Below are 16,388 nucleotides of genomic sequence, written 5' to 3'. Positions count from 1 at the left end.
ATTTTACCTCTCCTATGAGGTGGTTGAATATTTTTTCATTTGTTTAAAAGTATTTTCTGTGAACTGAGTGTTCATGTTCTTTGCCCATTTAATACATTCTTTTAAATTAATGTTTAACAACAAAAACACTGCTTTCCCCTTGTGATTTGCTCGAGTCTCCTCAAAGGCAGGAGGCCCTCTGAGACAGGTGTTCAAGGTCCTCCGCTATCACACGACTCCCTCTTTTTATCTTATATGGGGCTCCGTCCCCAACACTACTGTCTGTTCCCAAGGAAGGGTACCTTTATGGTTTTCTCATACCTCATACACCTCCCACAATCCCATGTTTGCTCTCTCATCCCTCCTCTCAGCGGTGCTCTCTTCTCAGTCAAATCTCAGTGAGTGAGACAGTCCTTCAGGGTCCAGCTGAATTCCACCTGTCTGGGATGCCTTTCCTTCTCTCTTTTTCGCCACTGTGAGTGGCTTGTGGGATCTTAGTTCCCCGACCAGGGATCAAATTTGAGACTGCAGCAGTGAAAGCATGGAGCCCTAACCACTGGACCACCAGGGAATTCCCTCTTTTTAAAAAAAAAAAAAATTAATTTTTATTGGAGTACAGTTGATTTACAATGTTGTGTTAGCTTCTACTGTATAGCCAAGTGAGTTAGTTATACATATATACAATCTTTTTAGATTCTTTTCTCATATAGCTCATTACAGAGTGTTGAGTAGAGTTCCCTGTGCTATAGTGTAGGTTTTTATTGCCTGCTGAGTCACTTCAGTTGTATCCAACTCTTTGCAACCCCCCATGGACTGTAGCCCTCCAGGCTCCTCTGTCCATGGGATTCTCCAGGCAAAAATACTGGAGTGGTTTGCCATGCCCTCCTCCAGGGGATCTTCCCGACTCAGGGATCGAACTAGTGTCTCTTATGTCACCTGCATCGGCAGGCAAGTTCTTTACCACTAGCACGACCAAGGTCCTTATTAGTGGGGCTCCTTTCTGAATCGAGCCTACAGTTTCACTTTTACATGAGTTTCATCCCACCAATTACAGCCTTCCCAGAGCCATCTTCGTCTCTGTCCACTCTCTGTGTAGGGCAGTCAAGATGGAGTGTGTTTCATGCACTCAACCTGCATTTATTGTATACATCAGTCAGGCACTATTCCAGGAACTGGGGATATGGCAGTGAGTGTGACAGAACAAGCGCCTCCTCTTATCCAGCTGACATTTTACTGGTGGGTGTGTTCGATAATATACAAGAAACAGGCAATAAACAAATAAGAATGTCAACTCAGTGCACAAGTAAAGAAATCGACAGTGAGGGGTCTCCTTTAGCAGGTCAGGGGAGAGAACCCTCGGGAGATGAGATGAGAGCAAAGACCTGAACACGAGAAGGCTTCGCCACACAAACCGGCTTCCAGAGCCCCGACTAGAGGCCCTGCCTGGGGGTGGGTGGGGTCTGTGCTTCTAAAGATGGATGAGATGAAGCATGGCTTTCAGCACCTATCACTTGACAAGAATTTAAGGTAGAGACCCGTAATCTCCGCATCTTCAGGGTTCCGTGTTTGCTGTGTCTGGGGAAGACCCGTACCCTCCTGCTCCATCTGCCTGCTGCAAACTTGGGAAAATGAAATCATGCCTGACCCGAGATTAGCAGCACGGGTAGGTGCCAGGGTCCATTTAAGCACTTCGCACCACTGCTATTTGATCTACCGCCCTAACCCATGTGGTATTTACTGCTAACTTTTTACAGGGAAGAAACCCGGGCTCGGAATATGGAAGTAACCTGTTGAGGTTTAGATGGTTTAGACAAGAAGTACAGTTCCTGGAAAGTTGTGTGGCGGGGCTCCGGTGGGCTTCACTGGGGCGTTCGGGGAGTCTGCCTGTCTCAGGAGTTGGCCCGCCTCGCCCCGAAGGCGGCCCCCGCCCCGCTGCGGCCTCAGGGGCCAAGGGGCACGCGGCGGGCTGGGGGCGGGGAAGGCGCGGGGACAAAGGCCGCGGCTACCGCGCCGCGGAGGGCGGGTGCGGCGGCGAAGTCCCGGCGAGCCCGGGCACTGGCCGCGCGCCCGCGCCGCGAAGGACCAGCGCCTGAATGGATCGCCCGGGGGCGCAGCCCGGGCCCGCGCAGGCCGAGCCCGCCGGCCCGCCGCCCGCGCCGCCCCCGCCCCCGCCCCCTCCTCCTCTCCCCGCGGCGGCTCCGCGCGCGGCGAACATGGCGGCGGCGACGGTCGGGCGGGACACTTTACCTGAGCACTGGTCCTACGGCGTGTGCCGGGACGGCCGCGTCTTCTTCATCAAGTGCGGCGCGGGAAAGCCAGGACGCGGGCCGGGGCGCGGGGCGGGGGTGCGGGCCAGGCGGGCGCCCCCGGAGCGGCGGCGGCGGCGCTAACAGGTGCACCTCTCTCTCCCCGCAGTGATCAGCTCCGCTACACGACCTGGCTGCACCCGCGCACCGGGGAGCCCGTCAACTCCGGCCACATGATCCGCTCAGGTGGGCGCCGGGCGGGAGAGAGGGGCGCTCGGAGGGGGGGGCGTGCGCTTGGGTGGCCCAAGTTTGATCGGACTTTTCTCGCGTTCCCGCAGACCTGCCCCGTGGCTGGGAGGAGGGCTTCACGGAGGAGGGCGCCAGCTACTTCATCGAGTGAGTGTTGGGGGCGCCGCGCCCGCACCTGTGCCTCGAGGGTCGGATCGGGTTTCCGACGCGCCCCCGCTCCCTCCCCCCGCGCGGGTCCCGGCGGGTTGGCGCGCACTGAGCCGTACTCGTGTGAGGGTTTTTTGTGCCTGGTTTGTGTGGCGGGCTCCAGGGAGAGGCGGGGTGGAGGCCGTATCTACACGGGGGGATTCCGGAGTAGGGCCCGATGCGGGCGCGGGGGGCTTCAAACTGCGCCCTGGAAACCGCGACTGGGCGGGATTCGGGCGCTGTTGCGTGGGACGGACACACCCCCTCACTGGGGTCTCCGGCTGCAAGGAACCTGGCGCGCGCCGGGGTGGGGGAGAGCAGAAAGAGGAGTTCTGATCCGGGTCCAGCAGCTGCGGTTTGGGAGGGAGGAAGAGAGACGGACGGTGTCTCGTCTGGGGGACTTTTATCTTCGAGGACGCGATCTCTCGGATGGTTGGTGGAGAGTCGGACCTCACTCCGCACAGCTCCAAAGCAGGGGCCTGCGGGGGAGAGAGAGGGTGGGGAGGGGAACGGTCGGCCAACTACGTTCCTCGAAGACAATGTATATCTTCAGCTACTGCTCTACCGGGACTTTTACTCCTGCCTTTGGTAGTCAATCAGCTTTTCCGCACTCGCTCGGGAGCCCCAGTCGGGAGGCCCCCTAGACCTAGGTGTGCAGGAATGAAATCGAGGCCCAGGGAGCTCAGGCGCCCTTCCGAAGCTAACACTAGTATAGTCTTTACTTTCTCACTCTGGGTGTGGACCTGGGTTGTAGCGTTTTTTTTGCCGCCTCTTGCCTGCTCGCCGGAGAGTTGCACGAGATCAGAAACTGCTTTTGATCCTTTGCCCCAGTGCCTGGCACAGAGTAGGTGCTCGGTAAATGTTTGCTCACGGAATGAATAAACTAGCCAAAGGATGGACGCGGGTGTACGTTAAGGGGCTGTGAGTCAAAATTCCTTTCTTCACCAACTGAAACACTGCTAGTCAGTAGTGGAGGAACATATTTGAAACTCGAATGGTCCACAATATCCCGGAGCCTCCCTCCCCGTTTTGGGGCTCTGGCAGGTGGTTGAAGTTCTGTTGGATGAGATTTATCCTAACGACCAATAGCTGTTCTGTTCTACCTCACATTTGTGTCTGAGAGAGAAGTTGGGGAGCTGGTTGGTGTCAAATTGAAAAATAGTCACAACCTAAAAGTTGAGAGTTATGGTTTATTTGGTGGAAATTTTTAGGGCTTAAGCCAGGGAGGCAGCATGTCAAGTAACCCTGAGAGAACCGCTTAGGAGGTCAGGGGAGGAGCCAGTTTTGCAACAAAGGACAGGTTGTCTGAACATCAAAAGATTATTGTTAATTAAAGAAAACCATATATCCCAACTTGAGGAATGTAGTGTCTTCTGTGTATGGGAAGATAAAAGAGTCTGGGCTCAATGAAATAACTTTTTCATATGCACCTCAGCTAGGATCCTGGTTTTCACATCCTGAGCTTCCTTTCCTCAAAGGCCTCTGGTCTGGAGTGGTTGTAGTCTGAGGACTGCTAGATGGCAGGTATCTCCTTCCTGAGTTTCCTTAGGGCTGTAATCGCTGATGACTGACGTCCTTGTTTCCTGATATGGCAGGAAATATTCTATTTCTCACTGGGGCCTCAGACTTCTTGGTCAGTGGGCTTCTCTGGCTCATAACTGCATTTATTGATGTTGTGAGATTTCTCCTGTGTACCACACATTGCTCTAGGCATTGCGACTACGGAAGTGAACGAGGCAGACACTGGTCGGGTACTCAGGGAGTTTGCAATTGAGTAGGGGAGGGGAAGAAGCAGAAAAACAAGTAAAAAGACAAACAGGAGTAATGTCAGATAATGGTAACTAGCATGCAAAAAATTAAAGTAAGATGATGTGGTAAGTAACTGGGCGGTTTGGTTGGGTTGGAGGTTAGTGTTGGAGTTCTGAATAGGTGACGGTTAAGGTATAATTTAAATGACAAGAAAGAGCCATCTTTGTGTTGATGAGCTGGTAAAGCGTTTCTAGAAGAGAGAAACTGTCGGTGAAAGGGCTTTAAGGCACAAAAGAGCTTCAAGTTTAAGGAGCAGAAAGGCCAGTGTGGCTGGAATGTGGTGCAATAAGGGAGAAAGTGGCAGGAGAAGAGGTTGTAGGATCTTGGTTCCCCAACCAGGGATTGAATCTGGGTCCAGGCAGCCACTGGTTGGCCAGGGAGTTACCTGATTTACATTTTCAGAATGATCACTCTGCCTGCTCTAGTGTGGGCTGTAGGTGGGCAAGTGCAGGGACAGTGGTGGGAGGCTATTGCTGTAGTCCAGGCAGGAGTTGATGAAGGCCTGACTGAGGGTGGCAGGTAGCACTGGAGATGGAGAGAAGTAGTCTTGGTGACGGGTTGCAGTCTGTGAGAGAAAGAAAAGGGTCAGGGATGACTCCCAAGGGCTTGAGCACCTGAGTGGATGGTGCTCATGTCACTGACATAGGAAGGCTGGGAGCAGGTTTGAGGGATGGGGGAGAGCATGAGATCTTGCCATGTTACATTTTGTTGTGACTATATCAGTTAGTCAGATATGTGAATCTGGGCCCGGGAGAGAGAGAGGACTGGAAATACACATTTGGGCATCATAAGGTTATTCAAGGCCTAGATTAGATGGAATCACTTAGAAAGAGTTTAGAGGAAAGATCACCTAAGCCTTGGGAGAGAGTAGCATTTAGAAATCGGCAAAAGAGAAGGACTGAAAACGTAGGAGAAAGCCCAGTAGAATGAGGAGTCCCACAAGCCTAAAGGACAAATCCTGAGTGAAATAAGTAGAAAAGAATACCGGGGTGAGGAAATAGTAAGTATAGGTGAATCTTTCAGGTGGTTTTGTTGCAAAGTGGAGTTGAGGAGCAGAACTGGAGAGGATGTACATTTGGGGGATTCGTTGTTGTAGAGGGAGATTATAGAGCATGTTTTGTTTGGATGGGAAGGATCCAGTAGAGATGGAGAAGTAGATGATGCAAGAAAGAGATGGGACAGTTACTGGAGCAGTGTTTCAGAGATAGTGGGAGGGAAGGCATCCAGGACTTCAGTCTGATTGGTCTCAGACGGGAACCAGGCCTTTCATCCATTTGCAGAAAGGAAGAGGCTGAGTGCCAGAGCTGATATAAGGAGGTTGATAGGGTCGGTGAGAGGAGAGGTAGGTATTCCTGTCTGATAGGTTCTGTCTTTTCCATGAGGTACTAGGCAAAGTCTTGGGCTGGGGGACTTGAAGAGTGTCCCAACCTTCCTGTCTTTTGCTGACTCTTCTTCAGTAACTGGTATCAAGTCCCTGGTGATTATCTTTCAACAAGCCCTGGCTCCCTACCTGGCTCTCTAACTCCTAGGGCCTTGACTGAGTCCTCCCAGGCCCAGGGGAAAGCAGTATGTGAAAGTGTCCCTGCGCTCAGAGGTGATCTATGTGGGGAAGCTGAGACCCTATGGCAGCCGGTTATATTTGCTACCTCCCCTGACAATTTCTTGAGAGACTTAAGGGTTGGCGAGTAACTGTTCTCCTTTTCCCCGCATAAAAATATTCTTTCAGTCTGTTTTCTTAGATTTGCTATGAGCATTTCTGAGTGTTGGATTTTTTGTGGATCCTCTTCCAATAGGGCTCAGTTAGAGGGACGAAGCACTTGTGCAGCAGCTTGTATTTTCCCTACTGGATCTTTGGACTAGAGTGTCATGTGAACTTTTTAGGATGCATCAGTAGATTTGGCAGATGTTTGAATACTTTCCAGAGAAAAATGTCTTGAAGCAGGAAACCTTGAGCTAAGGCAGGTGGATTTTAGTTTGATTTCTGCACTTGTGTTCGTTTGGGGGTTAACTTGGGACAGAAACAAGGACTCTACTCTTGGTTCTCCCGGTTCTAGACTCCATGATGCTGGTACTCCCTAGGAAGACTTCCTGTAATCTAACACTTCTTTACTTTCTCTTAGGCAGAGACCAAGTTATGATAGTAATTGGGATAGTAGTGTCATTAACAGCATTAGCAATGGTAGTGGTAGCAATTATGTAATGCTGCTGCTGCTATGTCGCTTCAGTCGTGTCCGACTCTGTGTGACCCCATAGACGGTAGCCCACCAGACTCCTCCGTCCCTGGGATTCTCCAGGCAAGAACACTGGAGTGGTTTGCTGTTTCCTCCTCCAGTGCATGCATGCATGCTAAGTCGCTTCAGTCATGGCTGACTCTGTGCGACGCTATGGACAGCAGCTCCCCAGGCTCCTCTGTCCACAGGATTCTCTAGGCAAGAATACTGGAGTGGGTTGCCATGTCCTTCTCCAGCAATTATGTAATAGCTCCATCTTTTTGAGTCCTTGAAAAATGCCAGAAACTGTTTTTGTAACTATTGTCTGATTTAATTCTCACAACAACTTGGTGAAGTAGGAACTGTTACTAGTTCCATTTTACCAAGGAGGAATCTTGTATAATCCTGGGTATTCAGGTGGAAAAGGACAACTGTTGTTCTTCAGTACCTTTTCTCTTTTGAAATGTTATTTATTTATTTTTGACTGTGCTGTGTCTTCATTGGTGCCACGGAGTCATCTTTTCTTTAGTTGCAGGGACCAGGGGCTATTCTTTGTTGCAATGTGTGGGCTTTTCATTGTGGTGGCTTTTCTTGTTGCAGAGCACGGGCTCTAGGGCATGCGAGCTTCAGTAGCTGTGGATTGCAGACTCTAGAGCACAGAGTCAATAGTTGTGGCACATGGTTTCAGTTGCTCCATGGCATGTGGGATCTTCCTGGACCAGGGATTGAACCCGAGTCTCTTGCATTGGCAGGCAGATTCTTTACCACTGAGCCACCAGGGAAGCCCCATCCAGTACCTTTTCTTATTGATCCTTTAACAAGCCTTAGAAGCAGCAAATCATGGATTATCCTGTTTTACAGATGATGAAATTCAAGTTCGTGAAAGTTCAGTTATTTGGCTGAAGTGTTAGAGCTGGAAGTAGACTGTAGGTCTTCATGGTCACCATGGTGGTGGTGGTGGCTTCTACCCCAGATCACCAGTGGGAGCTCGTGTGGATACTTGAAGCAGCCCTGTGGCATGTGTCATCACGCCGAGCCAGGCTGCCCAGGCAGGGCTCACGTGGTCACACCCCTTCTCTGTTTTGCTGGGGATTGAGGTGCCTTGGATGGGCAGCAGCCCTTGGTATCCTGTGCTGACTGGTGGTGCTGGTGCATGTCTCTGATGAGTAAGAAATGGGAGACATTGATTTTTTTCCCCTGCACTACATGGCTATTGGGAATCCTAGTTCCCCAACCAGAGATGGAACCCATGTGCCCTGCAGTGGAAGTGCGGAGTCCTAATCACTGGTTCACCAGGGAATTCCTCATTAACTATTACTTAGTGAAAACAGTTTGATAGACACACCCTTTTCAAACATGAAACCCATGAGGGAAAAGTTCTAGAAGAGGCTTTGGGAGCTAGAGTATTACAAGTGGGCTGGTCTTCAGGATTTCATGGAACCCTGTAAGTTGGGTTCTCCCTACAGCAGCCTTTGAATAGATCTTAAGTCAACAAGGAGGATGAATGGCACAGAGGAGGGGTCCTGACTCCTTGGAGACTTTCATGCCCAGCGCAGCCCTGGGCACTGAGTAGGCATGGGTATTGAAGTAGATCAGAGGTGTAGGGGAAACTGGGCAAGTTGAAGGAACAAAGCTGTCGGAAACCACACCTGTCAAGGCTGATGCCTGGACCTCAGGCTTCTTGAAGGTTGTTGCTTGCTGTCAAGAACAGCACTCAGTGTGGGAACTGGGCCTCCTTTGGCTTCTTCACCTCATAACCTCATGCCGTGTGTCTGGGGAGCGGGATGTCTGTTTTGACGAGGCATCCCACCCTCCCTGGTTACCAGGCTGCAGTGTCTGCTGTAACTTGGCTTCAGGGTCCGGGCAGGAAGCAGCTGATTGCCCAAGGTCTCTTCTAGCTCGAAGGCCCTCAGTTTTAGCTTTGGAGCCTTCCAGGGCTGTCCTCTGTAGGTGCCATTCTCCGTGTGGGTGCCCATTGGATGAAGGCTGCTTTCTCTTCCCAGCCCTTTGGACTGCAGCAGATCCCAGGGCAGGACTGGAAGCCTGATTTGCAGGACCCTGTGCAAAATCAAAGTGTTTTAAAAACCACCCAAAAAAGAGTGCCATTAAAGGTATTAAAGTACAAAGCTCCTTTCTTTGCTTCTGCAGGCTTTCCCTCCACTTGTCATGGCATTTCTATTTGCTATCGATATTTAATGTCATTCTAAGTTTAGAAAAATAAAAAATTTAAATTCTTGGCATAAATCTTGTGGTTCCTGGCTGTATTGTGGAATATAAAGTTTTCAGTGCAAACATTAGGTCTTTGACCTCACAGGCTGAGTCACCACCCTCATGCCCCACTCCTAGACACCACAGGGCGAGAGTGCTGGGCTCAGAGCCCCTGGACAGGAGTGAGGAGCCCCAGTGCTGGGCCGAGCTGGGTGCTCCGAGGCGGCTGGGAGTGGGCAGTTACAAGCACCCAGCTTTTGGAGGCAGGGACTGGAGACCAGGCGTGAACCAAGGCTTCAGGCCTCCTTCAGAAGGATTACTCCTTTAGAATAATGCTGAATATCTAGAGTGTGTGTTTTTATTCTACAAACACAGTCTGAAATTAAAAGGAGAGAGGAGGAATTGAGGAGTGAAGGTTGAACCAGGGGTGACAGAATGTCCAGGTGGGGACCCCAGTCGGCTATAGGCTCTAGGTATAGAAGGCTGTGAATACAGGATGGCCCAGGAAACTGCCCTCTTGAAGTTTAATTAGCCGTCAGCCAAGGGAGAGTCTTCCAGGGCACCCCAGGAAGAAATCTGTCCCGTCTGCCACGTATTCCTCCCCAGACAAATGTTGAACTTCATGGTGGTGAAATTTGTCTTGTAGCGTGCCAGCCTGTTCATTCAGGTATTTGTCCATCTTTCTCGCTGAGGTATTGCTGGGGACGGCAGTCCCAGCAACTTTATTTCAAACCAGAAAGCAACGGTTCCACAAAGAATGACTGGGAAATTAGCAGCTTACATCTATTTAGGAGGGAAATTCTGAAACCTCTTGTTGTTGAAGGTTAAGAAAAGGTTCTCCCAGCTTGCAAGCCTTGGCATAATCCCACACTTTATGTTTCATTTCCTGGTTGCTTTATCAAGGGTGAAAACTGGCTCATAGATTGAAATGTTAGGTTCTGTGTGAAAGGAACAAGAGCGTTGTTGTGTAGAGAGCTGGAGGAAGGATTAAGAGCCGTGATTTGTGCCACGGTCTCAAAACCAACCCAGAAAAGATCTGGGAAAACCTCTTTAAGACAAATGGTGGCAAGTGGCTTCTTAAGGCTCTTATTTTCAGAGAAAGGACGGGTGGGTGATTTGCGGTGCAGTGTGTGTGTGTGAAGAGGGTAGGTGTAGATCTCATTCTCTTGATATTTATGGGAGTAAATTTTGGGCTTCCTAAATGGAGGACTTTGGGAAAAGGAGCTTATTTAAGAAAGCAGTTCATGATGTGAACTGTTTGGTGATTTAGTGAGGTGCTTACTCTGGTTTTCTGTGTCTTCAGAAAAGAGCATGGGTTTGAGTCTTTTTGCTCCATGTAAAACAACAGCATCTCTGTGAACTGGCAAGGTGTCTTAAGTAAATATTGGCAGAGGAAAAAACATGGGAAAATATGGTTTTGTCTGTCTGTTGTTTTTAAATGAGTGTCAAAACATTTACTTCCAAAACACTGAGAAGTGTTTTGGGTTAATGATTTATTGCTTATGGAGTGCTTCATGAATATTTTCAGATGGGAGGCTCACAATTATGGCATTTTTTAGTGCAGAGATGTGGGCTCAGGGGATATAAAGTGAGTTCCTAAAGTCAAGTGCTGTGTTAACTCAGCCTTTTCAGGGTTCGTAGAAGCTGGTGGGCATGTTGTCTCAGCCCAGGGCTTCTCAGACCTTCAGCCACAGCTCTAATGTCAGAAGCGTGCCTGCTAAGTTGCTTTAGTTGTGTTCGACTCTTTGTGACCCTATGGACCAGCCCATCAGGCTCCTCTGTCCATGGGATTCTCCAGGCAAGAATACTGGAGTGGGTTGCCATTTCCTCTTCCAAGGGATCTTCCTGCCCCAGGGATCAAATATCTCTTATGTCTCCTGCATTGGCAGGCAGGTTCTTTACCACTAGTGCCACCGGGGAAGCCCAATGACAGAAGGGTGAAGGCCAGCTCACCTGGGAGACCGGGTGGTGGATAACATCCTCAAAATGACTCTGTCCAGAAACTCTAATAGACTTTATCCTCAATTTAAGTTATTAAAACAGTCCCCTCCCACGTCTTCCGTTAAGATCAGCTCTTTTTCAGGATGCATCATGTTTGGTGTATGGCTTTGTGGTTTCCTAAACATGAACTTGTTCCTGCTGGCCTCCATAAAGACATCAGCAGCTTTTGGGACTTCAGGTCCTCTTTTGGCTGGACTGAGTTGTGCCGGGACACCTTCCTCTCTTGAATCCGGTCTCCTCACAGTCATTGGGATGCTGGCCTGGCATCAGGGTCGGTTTTTCTTTTCATTTATTTATTTATTTTTTTACTGAAGGACGTTTGTTTTACAGTATTGCATTGGTTTCTACCAAACATCAAACTTTTCTTGAAGCAGAGCACAGGTGGGCAACTTTATCATGCAGAAAAATGCGTAGGAGTTGTTGGGTGGTGGTAACCTGTGTAAGAAGGCAGCGACTTAGTGCGTGGGCTCTGGAATCTGAGTCGTCAGGTTCCGGGTCCTCCTTGTACAGCTCCCTAACCCTGGCAGGTTACTAGTCCCTGTAAGCCTCACTTCCTTGCTAGTAAAATGAGGATAAATGTGAGAATTATGTGAATTAATTGATAAAAGGGGTTTAGCAACTGCCTGACTCACAGTAAGTTCCAATAGATGTGAGCTTCTCTTCCAGATATCCACTCAGCTATCAGGTGAGGTAGAGACGTATGTGATTTCTGAGTCTTGATCATATTCAGCCGCCGCTGCCAGAGTCTGTTGCCCTTGAACTGGGATTGCCTGGCTTGGAAACCAACGACAGGACTCAGCTCAGGAATCGGTTTAGACTAATAAAAACTGCATAACCATCATGGTTATTTAAAAGATGTGCTTGCTTCGGCAGCACATGTACCAAAATTGAAATGATACAGAGAAGGTTAGTATGGCCCCTGCACAAGGATGACAGGCAAATTCATGAAGTGTTCCATTTGTGAAGCAAATTTCTTTTAAAAATTACTTGCTTACAATAAAATACAGCTGAAAAGTAAAGAAAAAAAGATGTCCTTAAAGTATTTGCTTTTACGTGTTTGACAAAAAAACTCAAAAATATCCGTCTGTGTGTTCAGGGGCGTAGAATACATTATTGAGAGCAGATGGGGCAAAATGTTAACAGCGGGTAAGTCAGGGTGAGGGGTATATGGACATTTTTGTACTAGACTTGAAACTTTTCAGTAGCTTTGAAATTTTTCTGAATAAAAAGTTAATTGAAGCTCTTTTTCGTGGCGCCTCGGAGGCTGTCGGCCACTTCAGAATGAAGCTGAACATCTCTTTCCCGGCCACTGGCTGCCAGAAGCTCATTGAAGTGGACGATGAACGAAAACTTCGTACCTTCTACGAGAAGCGTATGGCCACAGAAGTTGCTGCTGACGCTCTGGGTGAAGAATGGAAGGGTTATGTTATCCGAATCAGTGGCGGGAACGATAAGCAGGGTTTCCCCATGAAGCAGGGTGTTTTGACCCATGGCCGAGTTCGCCTGCTACTGAGTAAGGGGCATTCCTGTTACAGACCAAGGAGGACTGGAGAGAGAAAGCGCAAATCTGTATGGGGTTGCATTGTGGATGCCAATCTGAGTGTTCTCAACTTGGTCATCGTGAAAAAAGGGGAGAAGGATATTCCTGGACTCACTGATACTACAGTGCCTCGTCGCCTGGGTCCCAAAAGAGCTAGTAGAATCCACAAACTTTTCAATCTCTATAAAGAAGATGATGTCCACCAGTATGTTGTGCGAAAGCCCCTAAACAAAGAAGGTAAGAAACCTAGGACTAAAGCACCCAAGATTCAGCGTCTCGTGACTCCACGAGTTCTGCAACACAAACGCCGACGTATTGCTCTGAAGAAACAGCGTACTAAGAAAAACAAAGAAGAGGCTGCAGAATATGCTAAACTTTTGGCCAAGAGAATGAAGGAGGCCAAAGAAAAACGGCAGAACAGATAGCCAAGAGACGGAGGATGTCCTCTCTGAGAGCTTCTACTTCTGAGTCCAGTCAAAAATGAGATGTTCTAAGAGTAACAAATAAACAAGATCAGACATCAAAAAAAAAAAAGAGTTAATTGAAAAAAACACTACATAATCTTGTCCAACAACAGCTGTGCTGTCCCAAGGCCATGGGTGTCTCGTCCCGGCTGTAGGGATCCAGGGACCAAGAGCCCTGGGTAATGAGGTGTGAAGACGGCTCCTGGTTTGTCTCTCTCCTGGGCATTTAGAGGGCTGCACAGATGTCCGATCCTTAATCTGGGCGGCCGCCTGGTTATCAGCTCTGACTGCTGAAGGACAGACATTGACTGGTGCTGCCTGGGCCACAGATGTCAACAGTAATCATCTCCATGGTGCTTGATTGTTGAAAAACACATTCTTTTTAGAAGCAGGTATTTTTATTATTTTATTGTCCTCATTTTACAGATCAGACAAGCATCTGAGGCACGCGGTGGGAGAAGGGTTAAAAGATCTTTTCAAAGCCAGAGCGTTGGTGGGGGAGCTGGGACTTGAACCAGGGTCGTTTTGGCTACAAATGTGTATACTGTTTCTACCAAGGTTCAAGGTGTCTTCTGGCTCCCATCACCTTTCCGTGTGTCCCGAATTCACTCTTTTCAGTCTATTCCCCAAAACTCGTCCCCTGTACCTTTGCTTCCCTGAGGACCCTGAGGCAGAAGTCTCCTTGGGCCTCCCTTGGAAAGTCCCCTGCAGGATACAAGAGTGATGGGCCGGGTAGATGGTTCCCAGGCAGGGCAGTGGGTTGGGTCTCTGGTCCTCTGGGGGAGTAGGTCCCCCGACCTCCCTGCAGATGTCAGCTGATCGCAGCTTAGGGGCTGATGAGCCTCTTAAGCCTGCTTAGAGCCCGGCTGTCTCTTTCAGCCTCTGCCAGAAGAGCATTTCCAACGTCACAGCCAGGGTTCTCAGGGTTTTTCAGGGGCTTTTCCTGCCAAGGCAGAGCCCTCAGCCTTGTGAGGTCTGACAGCTGGAAGTTAGCACGCAGGCTCTGCAGGGGCTGCTGGCTACCTCCTGTGCTTCCTGGAACACTGCAGTGAGGGATGGGGGTGGGGAGAAGGTGGGGAGGTGGGCAGCGTGCTAGGGGTATGAAGCGGGCAGAGATCCCATTTCAGCCCTGTGCCTGGGCCCCTGGATGCGTGGCTCCTGTGTTCTCACCCCTTGGATGAAATAAAAGAAGAGACTGTCTCCTTCCCTGGAGGCGTGGAAGCAGAGCAATGTTGTACTTAAATGTAGTAACCTCTGCAATAAGCCTGTCCTCTCCAAACCGAGTTCAGAGCGTGTCCACAGAGAGCACCTTCCTGGGGGAGCATTTAACCAGACCTAACCAGGCTGGCTTTTGACCCAGGATTCATCTAGACTCTGATGAACATCCGCTGTAGGCCAGTCTCCACACGGGGTGATGTGGAGTGAGACAGAGGTCCCTGTCTCCGCCCTCCAGCGCTGCCCAGTCCGAGAGAGGAGAGGAACACTGGGCAGTTTCAGTGTGGGTGACGGGGCTGGCAGCCTGAGAAGGGAACCCTAGGGAGCACCAGGGCGTGAGTGTGAAGGCCAGACCACTATGGAGCAGAGCGGAGGGCAACCTGAGGCTGGAGAGGCCGGTGGAGGGAAGGCGAAGGGGCTGGGGCTGAGGGTATGTGCGTGCCTGTCTGCGCCCCTAGGAGGCTGGCACTGAGTTGAGTAGGAACTGGGCCTGGATACCACCTTTCACCAGTAACTGGGCTTTAGGAGAGTGACATAATTGAGGGTTTTGCCTTGGGATTCCCCCAACTTCTGTATCTGAGGCGTGGTGCTGTGTGGGAGTTACAGAATGCAAATTCTGGGGTCCGAGTGCCTGGGTTGTGATCTTAGCACTACTGCCCGCTTGAGCAGGTCACTTAAAGCTCTCTGTGTCTTCAGATGTCTTTTCATCTGTAAAACGGGGAAGATGCCTGTCCTGGTGACTTAAACAGTGTCTGGCAGATCGTGCATGCTGTGTAACTAGCATTCCTGCTACTCCCATAAAGGGAGCCTCCTCCTATGGTGTAAATGCAGCACAATCAGCAGATATAGCTTGTCCCCTTGGGGAAAATCTCCTGAGATCAGGCTAACAGGAGGGAGAATTATGCTTTCTTGTCTGTAAAAGAAAGGGCACTAAATGGCTGTTGCTAAATATCAAAGAAATGATTCCTTGAAGCTCTGTGTGTCTGTGTCCAACCTGAGAGAAGGTGAACAGGTTTCTGGTTTGACACATTTTCCAAATGGACAGTTTTGATTTCCTCCCCATCCACCAGCACCACCACGGAGAGGGCTCCCGGGTGTTGGTGTTAGTGTTTGCACCGCCTGGCTGGGCATCTAGACTCTTTGTTTTAGAAGCAGTAACCCTGGTGTCTATATCAGAGCACTCGATGAGGGAGCAGGGAGGGTCGACCCGAAGTAGAAGCTGAGGCATATCTTCTAGGGAGTGGGCTGGGAATCCGCATCATTATAAGCTCTGTGGGTGCTTATAGACCCTGGAAATGAAAACATCTCAGAGCTTCAGCTTCCCCGTCTGTGCAAGGATGGAAGCGCTCCTTTCCTTCCAAGTGTTACTTGAGAATGAAACGTGATGGCCTACCTGAGCCTCCTAGCGTGCTGTTTGGCACATAATGGGTCTGTAGGCCTTGTGAGGCTTTTCATTTAGAGAGGACATCCATCAGGATTCATTCGATGGAGCTGTGAGAAAGGCCTTGAGCGAGTCAGTGGATATAGCTCTCCGTAATGCCTAGCCTGTGACCCTGCTTAGATCCTGGAGGGCCAGGCTTCCTGGGGCCTCTGGTTTCCTCTGTGGAGTTTGGGAGTTCCCTTCTCCCCACTGCCCAGATGATGCTGTTGGCGGCTGTTGGCAGCATTGGCGGGGTGGCTGGTCTTTTGGGGTGACCACTGAGTGGGGACTATGTCTACCTGGTGGGCGGGCTAGCCATTCTACATCTCAGAACCCTACGATCACTCAGAGATCCTCTTGAGGGAGGAGGAGGGGCAGGGGTGACAGATGGGCGGTTGTGAGTGATTGACATTGCCAGCCAGAGCAGGCAAGCAGGCTGTGATTAAGTTGAGAAATGGGGATGCTTCCTCTGTGTGGGAGAAGAAATGCGTCCCGGCAGACAGTTGTTTTGATGAGTCCTAGAGGAGTCTGGCATTACAGTCTTTCCTGAGCTGGTCCTCGGGGAGGTGGAGCGGAGGCAGGACTGTGACTCAGCGCCTGAATGGCTCACCAGCTCCCCGGGGACAGTGTCAGGCAGTGAGTCAGTGTTCAGCCAAATCAGAGTGGCTTTGTAGACTTGAGGTTTGGCTTGACCCCCTCGATGCTGGCAGGCACACAAGGAGAGAGGGCTGACTGGAATTAGGGGTAAATTGGGGTTGTAAACTGAAGGAGTGAGGAGGGATGCAAAGTCAGGGTCCCAGGGAGGGCAAATAATTCCCTCCACTGCCTTTGAAAAGGTTTCTTTTCTCAACACATTCTAAC

The 16,388-nt window shown here is 50.0% G+C and overlaps 2 protein-coding genes and 1 non-coding gene across 4 annotated transcripts in view; all 3 read left to right on the top strand.

Moving 5' to 3' along the window:
* The first annotated feature begins 2,147 nt into the window (after positions 1–2,147).
* The window catches only part of PLEKHA7 (pleckstrin homology domain containing A7), a 213,264-nt gene continuing 199,023 nt past the window's right edge, over positions 2,148–16,388 (top strand). For both annotated transcript variants that reach the window (XM_065944881.1, XM_065944880.1), the window contains exons 1-3: positions 2,148–2,278; positions 2,395–2,471; positions 2,564–2,621. In XM_065944881.1, coding sequence (XP_065800953.1) covers positions 2,193–2,278; positions 2,395–2,471; positions 2,564–2,621 — 221 coding nt within the window. In that variant the 5' untranslated portion in view covers positions 2,148–2,192. The remainder of the gene's footprint in view (positions 2,279–2,394; positions 2,472–2,563; positions 2,622–16,388) is intronic.
* Positions 11,746–11,852, top strand: LOC136176095 (U6 spliceosomal RNA). The gene has a single exon (XR_010664476.1). It is a non-coding gene; the product is annotated as a U6 spliceosomal RNA (small nuclear RNA).
* Positions 12,120–12,853, top strand: LOC136174311 (small ribosomal subunit protein eS6-like). Its single transcript, XM_065944380.1, has one exon. The coding sequence runs from the start codon at positions 12,170–12,172 to the stop codon at positions 12,851–12,853; it is 684 nt and encodes a 227-aa protein (XP_065800452.1). The 5' UTR covers positions 12,120–12,169.

Source organism: Muntiacus reevesi, chromosome 9, assembly GCF_963930625.1.
Source record: "Muntiacus reevesi chromosome 9, mMunRee1.1, whole genome shotgun sequence".
Taxonomy (NCBI): domain Eukaryota; kingdom Metazoa; phylum Chordata; class Mammalia; order Artiodactyla; family Cervidae; genus Muntiacus; species Muntiacus reevesi.
The sequence above is the reverse complement of the archived record's forward strand: the minus strand, read 5'-3'. Positions and strand labels throughout refer to the sequence as shown.